General features: G+C 32.4%; 1 protein-coding gene across 1 annotated transcript; it reads left to right on the forward strand.

The window, feature by feature from the left end:
* The first annotated feature begins 9,016 nt into the window (after positions 1–9,016).
* LOC111887989 (non-specific lipid-transfer protein 1) lies at positions 9,017–9,850 on the forward strand. The gene is made up of 2 exons (XM_023884116.3): positions 9,017–9,441; positions 9,617–9,850. Exons 1-2 carry the CDS (start codon positions 9,104–9,106, stop codon positions 9,624–9,626), a joined length of 348 nt encoding a protein of 115 aa, XP_023739884.1. The 5' UTR covers positions 9,017–9,103; the 3' UTR covers positions 9,627–9,850.
* The last annotated feature ends 826 nt before the right edge of the window (positions 9,851–10,676 follow it).

Below are 10,676 nucleotides of genomic sequence, written 5' to 3' on the forward strand. Positions count from 1 at the left end.
TATGGTAATGTTTATTCTCATCCAAATAAATGATAATTGTCAAAGTTTCAAGACTTTTTTTAGTTTATTTGATTAGCTAAGTTTTTGAAAATTGTTGACATGAATTATCTTCACTTATGAGTTTGATCTTGTTCATAGAAAATTACTTGATTATTGTGTCAATTGGTAATTTGATCATAATGGTTTTTATGAACTCCATAACTTGTCCTCAAGTTATGGAAAATAAAGAGTTTTTTTCTTTTAAAGTGTCATTAAAAGTCATAGGTTATGAAAATGGAAGAGTCTCTAATTTTAATGTCATCATAAAATGTTTTTTATGTCATCCATAACTTGTCCTCAAGTTATGGAACTTGAAAAGTTTTCATAAAAAAAAACCATATTAAACTCATAAGTTATGAAAATCCAAAAGTTTTTCAATAGTTCAAAACTTGCCCTCAAGTTTTAGAATTTGTAAAGTTTCCCCCATAAATACTTTAATTACAGTTTAAACCCTTAGAATTTTAAAAGTTAAAATTCAACCCTTATATTATTATAATATTATAGGTTTAATATGTATATATATGTATAAGGAACAAAGTTAGTTTTACCGTTAGTAGGCCTCATTCACAAAGTCGGTCTATAAGGGGGGGGGGGGTATAAGGTTGCTGCCTATAAAATGACAGTTTAATGGGTGTCCACTCTCACCCACCGCTTCCTTGACTGGTGGAGGGACGTTATCCAAATAGGTAGGACAAGGACTAGAAATCTCCCTTCATTATAGTTATAATGATAAATATAAAGTAACTAAACTTTTATAAATTCTCAATCTTAGTTACTTTAAAAAAATGTGAATTTGGTGCCAACTCATGAAATTACACTTTGCACTTTGCTTAAATCGTTAGTGGAGCGTGTGTAGTTAACCGGCACACTAACCTGGATTTAACAAGGTAGGCAAAGGGTAACTTAATGTTTATCATAGGATCGGTGGAACGCGTGTGGTTAATCGGCACATCGATTAAGTGATAAATATTAAGGGTACCAAGTATATTTTCATGGTTATTCACACCTTGTTTTGTGATCCTCAGCATCACAATCACAAAACTTGAAAGGGCACACTCAAGATTGAAACATGCCATTGAATAGTTCAATGAATCTCAAAAGATCTAGGAGTTTCAAATCCAATTAAAAAAACCTAATAATTTATTTTGTTTTTCAAGGTGGAAATTGGTGAATCGTCATTCACCTACCTTCAAATATTCTATAGCTTGGATTACGGCATCCCTCTTCCAAGTTATAAAATATTGTGTTGGTTCCTAGCCTTAATAGTTCATATTGGGTGTTATATTAGGGACTTTAAATCAACTATCTTGAATATCTCCCAAAAAGATGTCTAGTTCAGACATCATTGATCTTCCCAAATCTCTTGGAACTTCACTTCCTCCACCTTCTTGAATTATTCTCCCTAGCCCACAAGTTCAAGGTCACTCAAGCCCTAATGGCAAGCAAGCTCTATGTGTGCTTACATCTTGGAGATGATGTCACATATTGACAAGTCGGGAGAGTTAGGTGTCAAAGTCTTAAGAAAGTTGGATGTTCAATCACTTTCTAAGTCATATAGTGAGTTCCTTTATGACTACTATGACAAGACCCTTAATGATCTTATCTATTTGCTTGGTGCTGCTGAATCATAAATGATTTGAGGACTAAGAAAGCAAATTTGATTAGAAGATCAACTTTCCAAACCTTCAATGGACATTGACAATGGTTACATTGGATACCCAGTAAAAGCTTTCTCTTCCCAATTGAAAGGGATTGACCATAGTCAACTCGGTTGACCAAATGGTAAAGAGATAGGCTAAGTCTGAGATTATTCCATGTACTATTCCCAAAGGGTCCATATGGTTCTATTTCCAAAAGGAGAGGGCATTGATTGCGAAGTTGCCATATTTACCTGAAAGATCATAAGGCTGGTAAAGTCAATAAGTTTGACTCTACTTCAGGTAAAATTTACTATCTAACTCAGTTAAGTTTCTATTATGAGATTCTTATTACATGATGTGACTGGGTCACATGTTGATGTTATAAGAATCAAAGGAAAAGTGAAGGAAAATTAAAGAAAGAGTATGTTGAATCTAACTGCGAAGATGGATTTCTATCGCTTGATTGAAGATCAAATTCTTAAGCTACTCTTAGGAGTTATGGTAGATTGCTAGGAAACATCTATAACATAGTTTTCATTTAAATTTGCATTGTAAGGAAAAGTTTTTTCCATATTTTCTAAATAAATAAAAGTCTGTTTTACTTTATTTTATATCTCTTTGTAATGACATTTATGAAAACTTGATGTTTGTATGTTTCTAGGAATATTGAAAATATGAATTTGATTCTTTCATTTGTGGTAGTGTCTAAGTTTACCAAATAAGGAAAGCTTCTCATCACCCAAGTTTTCAGTTGGATAGAAAATTGGAATCATACAAGTTCTACAGTATGATGAATGAGAACTTTTAGCTTTGGAAAATTAAGACTAGTTCCTTGTTTACATGTATATGTGAGTCAAGTGAAGGACTAAGGGATCGAGCACGCATTCTTGTGCACTGGTTAGGTCCACCACAAAAGATCGATAAGACTATTCGTCATGATTTACTAAAGTTTAGTAAATATGGTTACACTTACAAGTTTAAGTGTAATTCTGATACATTGGATAAATTTTGATGTATGGCAGAACGAATGAGAAGAATCAAATTAGGCAGAAGGATAAAATTTTCTCAATTCTGAAAAGATGGGAGAGTACTTTAGTATCATGTTTTGTGTTCATCTTAATGTTTAAGAAACCATGTCACAATTGGTCCTCTAAAGACATCTTAGTGCATTCATATGGCTAAGAAGAGGAATCAAGAATTGCTGAAATGGTTAAATCAAGAAGATGAGTCATACCTCGTTCCAAAACAATGCTTAGAGTCATGCTCCAAGATTGTAACTTGAGTGACATATCTTAAAGAAAGGTTTATTAACACTAGTCAAATGTAAGAGTAAAGTGTGTCCTACTCTTGTACATTTGAAATTGGTAAGTTGTGATGTTTTGGATAAAACAAAGACCAACTAAGGCCAATTGTGTGATGTGTTTGTCTTGACAAAGAATCTGCACTATCTTTTGAATATTTGACAAGATAGTCTTATATGTCAAGAGGACAGTGGGAGTCTTAAAAGATCCTGAAAAGAATTTCAAGATCTAATCAAGAATAAAAAAACTGTAGTTTAACACTAGCACACGACCTGAAGTTTATAACCTATCGTGTTGACATATTTCTATTTATGTGCCCATTCCAGTTAAATTTGGCTTTGCATAGGAGTTTTTAGAGTTCTCAATTGGTTGCATAACAACTTCGAAGCAATGGCAGGCCCTTGAGTTTCCAGGTGGCAAGAAATTAAGATTGAGTTTAGTCCATATGAGTTTAGATTTATCATTATCCTTGTCTTGTGACTATGGTTTTGACAATTCAAATTGATAAGAACACATACACCATAAAATCTAAGGGTCATAAGGTTTCTCTCCGATTCATGAAAATGATGGTGAGGAAACACTTCCACCAAGTAGATTTGAAGTAGATGGAAAAAGGTCTAAACAATTGAGACTATGATTACGACATCCCTTTTCATAGTTCTAAAATTGTTTAGACACACCTGTGAGCTATCTATGATAAGGTGTATGATTTTGATAAATTCTTATCAAGGAAATCTCATCTCAGAAATCTGAACTTTGGTTAGAAAGTCAATAAAGTATTGACTTCTAGAAGTCGAGTTGATTTCTGAGTACATGTCAAAGCTAGTGGGAGCATAAGCGTTATGCAAATAATCATCATGTTAGTGGGAGCATAATAATTATTATTAGTACTGCAAGATAGCAATGTTAATTATAGAAAACCAAAAGTTTCAATTTGTGAAGTTGCAAGGGTTGAAAAGTTGTTTTGCTATAATTAAGGGAGAGGAAATCATACTTCATCTCAAATCTATAAGCTTAGATCGTGAGATTTTAATCCTCTTTAGTCAAGAATATATATATATATATATATATATATATATATATATATATATATATATATATATATATATATATATATATATATATGAATTTTATGTTGTTTTGGCTCAACATGAGGAAATTCTATATACGTGTCTATTATTTGCGTTCTAAAATTTGATTATGATTACGGCATCCCTTTTCATAATCTGAATTATGAGAACATGGCAAATAGAAATAGAAATATTATAGCAAAAGACTGGTCTAGTCTTTATGTGAGACATCATGAATCGTGTCCCATATGCTTCGGATATAGGATCGATTACATGTGCTATATTCATCATTTCTAAAAAATTTCCAAATGTCTGGGGCATTAAGAAGGGAAAAGGTCTAGAATTGGATATGACTAAAAGGATTAAGCAATTGTCGAGGACAATCTAAGGTTTACCTAAGATTGGTTGCTCAGAGACAGTTGGAAGTATAGTGTTAATTTTTGGAATGACCATATTGACATATTCTGAAAAAGGCAACTCTTGTTCAGAAATGATAGTCAAAATGGGAAAATGGGAAGGTGGAAGTTGTTCAATAAATCTGTGTAAGATTAGGAAACTTAATGCAAGAAGGATGTTTCCAAGGAGTTGATCTCCTATGGAATGCTCTGTAATGTTTGTTGTCAAGTCTTTGTGACTTTGTGCATAATCATTACAAGAGGATCAATGCATATAAGTTTAGAATCTAACAGATTTCGGTAAATGGCATGAATTTGGAATTCCTGCATTTGCGGTAATGATTCGGGATTGTGAAATAAGAATCATTGGAGTTATGTGCAATCGATCCATTTCACAAAGTAAATATCATAGACAGACTTAGTATGCATACTTGGAGTATGGCATAACTAATGTTTAGACAAACATAGTGTGCATACTTGGTGTATGACATGACTAGTGTTTAGAAAACATTGTGTACATGCTTGGAGCATGGGACAACTATTATTTTAATTCAAGTATAAAGTTGATAGTTTGAAACAGTATGCAATGAGTAATGTGTATTCAATATGGTGATAAATAAAGGGTGTTTTATTTATATTCATAAGTTCTGAGACCATGTTGGATTCGATTATTCTTGTGTTTCACTTTGCATGTTTTGACTTCCAGAATAACTAGGTCGTTCTTCCTAAATGACTAAGTTATTCAAACCGTCCACATTCGGTCATATGTTGGAAGTAGATATGAATCAAGACTGTTATGGGTTGGCTTGTAGAGGTCTAATTTGTTGGACAAAGTGGTGCTACAATACTCATGAGTGCTTATAAGTTCTGAGTATTGGATTTAACCCACGCTTATTGGAATCACTTCATGGATTTTATCACGAGTGATCATGAGACGATAATATCTTATATTCTTCAAACCTAGAGATATGAGTTGTTACTATGAGTTGGTTATACATTGATTGCACGAAACCGCATTGGTAACTCAATGTTATAAAACGTGCCTTTGTGTATAATTCAACAAGTAGTAGAAAAAGCCATATGAGTCGAAGTTTATCCATTCCTTTTACCTTCGGGATGAAAGTGATATTTTTGGGCCCTTCGATGATTTAATGATGACACATATGAGTGCTTGGCCAAGCCAGGACTGATTTGATCTGTTCGATCAGTCAGTCATCATGAATCGGAAATCGGGAAACAACAAATGGATAGAGAGAATGATTTAGAATCCATGTCTCAGTCCATATGATATTTAGAATGGAGGAATATATGATCCCTTATCTAATTGACAAGTCATTGACAAAGGTCAGAGTTCATCGACAAGGTCAGAGTTCGACAGCGGCTTTTGAGAGCTACAATTGCCAGTTAGGTTTTAAAGTCATACTCAATAATAGTTTTAGACTTATCCAAGTGGGAGACTGTTGGATTAGTGTCTATGTCCATAACTATAATTGGTATGTACTTGACCCGACTCGGCATGGTCCATTTGGGTTGCATGGCATCGGAACATTTGGATAGACCGTTTGTGAGGAGAGGACATTTGTGACATATTAATATATTATAAGTTCTAATATATTAATATGAAATCATGTTATTTAATTTGTATTGATCAAGAATAAATTTGGACTTAATTTAGTAATCAAAAGAGACTAATTAAATATATAGGATTGATTGTGTAAATCATTCATTCTTATATGTGTGGGCTTATGATCCATGATTCCTTATGTTGGGTTTAACCCATGTGGTGACCCATGGATACTCCATGCAGGTTAAAACCCATGGAGCATAAGGAATGGGTAAATTCATGAGTTACATGGTGTAACCCTAATAGCCATACTATATAAACACCCTATTGGTTGGTGAAATTGGCACTAGTGTATACACAAAGAGGGCAAGCCGATTTCTAGAGTTCATGTACCTCTTCTCATGGTTATTCCAAGTGTTGATGATGTTGTGTGAACCATTTGAGGTGTCACACTTGGGGCACTAGGCTCTCGAGCTTCATGGAGTCAAGCTACATCAACAAGGTATGTATTTCTATCTAGTTTATTACCCAAGTATCAAAGATTGTATGCTAGTTAGGGTAATACCTTGGAATATTCATATTTGCATGTATAATAGAGAAAAATAGATCCAAGGTATTTAAGGTTGTATGTACACTTAGGAGTGTTAGAATGCTCAAATCCCAACATAACCACCATATGAAGCGCTTCCACCCAAAATGTCGGTCGGAGATAAAAATGAAATAGTAAAGTGCGAATCATATAGTTTATGGTTCTTAACATGCGTTCAGATTTGCCATTTTTTTGAGAAATGTAAGGACACGAAAAACATATATGAATGTCATTATCATTGCAAAGTTTATGAAAACTGTTATTATTGTATCCCTCCATTATCGCACTGAAAAGATTGGATTTCTGTATGAAACTGGGTGTTGACATATTGTTGAAAATAGGCAATTTTAGAGAACACATCAGATTTATATCGCAACAGGTATACCTAGACAAAATATGAGAAATTATCAAGAAAGATAACATAATATTTAATGCCGCTTGGACTAGCAATAGGAAAAGTTCAAATATTAGAATGTACCAACTTAAAAACATTATATGAAATAATATCAAATAAACAAAAAGGCAATTGAGTATGCTTTCCAATTTGACAAGCATGACACACACCGGAAAGTTTCATGTTTTTACATGGAAGCAAGTTATTAGAGACAAGATGATAAAAATTTGGATGACCTGGATGGCTAAGGCGTTAATGCTTAATATTTGGACTAATAGAAAGCAAATCATGATGAGTTGATGTTGTAAGAGGGTACAAATCGCCAGTGCTGTCACATCGAAAGAGGGTTTGTTTGGTATGAAGATCATTCAAAGAAAAACCATAAGGATCAAATTCAATACTACAAGATATGTTATTAGTAAACTTACGTACAAAAATAATATTTTTTAATTATATTGGGTAAATGAGTATGTTTTTCAAGGAAAGAGGGCGGTAACGGTTGGAAAAAGAAATGTCATTGTCACCCATATTACTTACATAAATTTTACATCTACCACCAACAACTACAAAATAGCAAGCCATGTGCTTGCTAAAAGTTTTAAGAATACCTGATTCTGCATGAAGATGAGTAGTGGCCCCGATATCCATATACCAACCATGATTGTTAGGATCATCCAAAAACATCGTGTGTTAAACAATTTCGGAAGCATAGTGGGATGGGATTGTAGATGAGATGGATAAAAGATGAAGGAGGCCGACGGCTTAGAGATGGATAAAAGAGATTAGGGTTAGCTCGGTACTATATACACAAAGTATTTCCCATACATATCTCATCTCATTGATTGAATACATAAATACTTACGAATAGGCTTTAAAAGACATAGTACAATTTGGACTTTAAATAAAATACACACTAATAAATAATATACTATCAGCAAAGAATAAAATATAATAATAAGATATCAATGCATAAAGAATGATTTCTAAATCCAGATGATTAAATTAAGTGATAATGCAAAATTATCACAGCAAAATTACATTGAGTTAATTGCTAAAATGACAAAGTATATTCTACAAATGGACAAAGAAGTATGACAGAATCCTTAGTATTTCTACCAATATAAGAAACAAATGAAACATAAGCAAATATAAAATAAGTATAATATCTACATTTTTCAAAACATTGGAACGTTTGGTAACTATTTAATGATATATATATATATATATATATATATATATATATATATATATATATATATATATATATATATATATATATATATATATATATATATATATATATATATATATCTTCTCTAATAAATGAAGGTTTTTTTTGCCACATGTCATTTTCTCCTTCATTTTGACACTTGTCATTTTGTGAGAATTTTAGAATTTTTATTTTCCACTTGTCATTTTTTAGGGATTTCCATTTTCTTAAAATAAAATTCCATAAAATTGCTATGATTTTTATAAAGAAATAAAATTATTCTATTGATTTGATAATAAATTATCATAAATCCTCCAAACAATTTAATTTTTTTTGCAAATGTTCCAAAAGATTATATTCTCTTATGTAAATTATTACTTTATAAAATATTTCATGTTTATATATTGATATTAAATTTTTATTTTTAATAAACTCGTGTAATACACGGGTCTCACACCTAGTATATATATATATATATATATATATATATATATATATATATATATATATATATATATATATATATATATATATATATATATATATATATATATATATATATATATATATATATATATATATCAAAACACGCCATGTGAACAAATTTATAAAATTCATAATTGTGGGAAAAAAAAAACAAAAAAAAAAAAAAACAAAAACAAAATTCATTACAATCAGACAAAAGTCAAAGTAAAATGATCGAAATTTGAAACACTTAAAACTTCTGATAAGAAAATTAAATTAATTAGGTTTAAAAAAAAAAAAAAAAAAGAGAACTCTACTTTTCATACTCTATAAATATACACCAACCCAATGATAGTCCACATCCCACACCAGTGACAACTCCCTTCCTAAAAAGCAAGAACTTAACTCACACTCTACAAAACACACTCTAGAAGTAATGGCAGTTGGTGGAAAGGCGGCGTTGGCGCTACTCCTTTGCGTCATGGTGGCAAACACGGTGGAGGCTGCCGTGACCTGCCAGATGGTGGTCAGTAGCCTAACACCGTGTGCCTCCTACCTCACTGCACGAGGCCCTGTAACAACCTCATGCTGCAATGGTATAACCTCACTCTATAAGGCTGCATCAACCACGGTCGACCGTCAGACCGCCTGCAAGTGCATGGAACAAGCCGCCGGCATGGTTCCCGGAATCAACCTTAACGCTGCTAGTAGCCTCCCTGGGAAATGCGGTGTCAGCATCCCCTACAAGATCAGCCCTACTACTGACTGCTCAAAGTAATGTTTCAACATAAAACTTTGAATCTTGTTATACTTTAACACACCTATAAATCCTTACATATGCATAGTTAGATGCTTTACTGAACTTTTGTTAGTTATCTTAATACAAAAATGTGTTGTCTTATTTCGTCGTTGAAGAAAATTACGAGATCTAATTTTAAATTGTTTATAGGGTGCAATGAAGAGGTGACCAAAGGAGCAAGTACAAGCACTAGTATAGCATTGAATAAGGTTGGCGATGGCCACTTGGCCAGTACTTGTGTTCGTCTCCAGATGGCTATCATGTACTCTCTGGATATTTATTTATCCTCTAGTAGTGTGTGTCTTGTATGTTTGCTTCCGTTGGTTGTAGTTGGTGTTTGCTCTTCGTAATTACGTTCAATGAATCTCGTTTTTTTTTTTTTTTTTTTTCTGTCGTAATTTATCAGTTGCAAATATGTGTTGTTTTTTTTTTTTTTTTTTTTTTTTTTTTTTTTTTTTTGTGACGGTTCTAATCGTAGACAAAATCAAGTATCTAATCCAAGAAAATACTTACCATTCATGGTATAATTTGCTAATAGTAAATTAAAGAGTGCATCTATATATGTTTAGGCTAAAGAGTTTATAAATAATAGTAACTCATGGAGCATGGACAAGGAATAAGAAATTCAATCTTTTTATAACTATTAATTAGGTTTTAATCCGTGTGTTAAAGGTTTATATATATATATATATATATATATATATATATATATATATATATATATATATATATATATATATATATATATATATATATATATATATATATATATATATATATATCAGGCCACCTAAATTAGATTTACAGGGTTTCTTTAGCGCCACGTAGCCCCTCCTCCTGAACATATCTCATCTTTCGCTCTCCTACAACGTTTCATATTCTCCAAGTAAAGATGCACCCGCTCAAGGATTCCCATTCTACTCTAACCGCAACTTTGGTTTTTTTGCCCACAAGACCACCAACGACATCATCCACCAAAAAACCCTAATTTCAAGTACAACAAAGCGCCGATTCATCTATGTTCGCTTCATGCCTTATTGATCTTCCCAATTTCTTCAATAGGGAACACCAATCAAATCATCCACAGAAAACCCTAACCCTAATTTCGCAGGCAGTGATTATGTCAATTCATCTGACTCGGGATTTATTCATCTTCCCGGATTCCTCAACAGAGGTTAGCCTTCCGTTATATGCTTAATGTATCTTTCCA

The sequence above is a fragment of the Lactuca sativa genome, chromosome 5 (genome assembly GCF_002870075.4).
Source record: "Lactuca sativa cultivar Salinas chromosome 5, Lsat_Salinas_v11, whole genome shotgun sequence".
NCBI classification, from domain to species: domain Eukaryota; kingdom Viridiplantae; phylum Streptophyta; class Magnoliopsida; order Asterales; family Asteraceae; genus Lactuca; species Lactuca sativa.

What these genes read in the sequence shown, in the direction of transcription:
- LOC111887989 (XM_023884116.3), top strand. Translation starts at nt 9,104, where the DNA reads ATGGCAGTTGGTGGAAAGGCGGCGTTGGCGCTACTCCTTTGCGTCATG.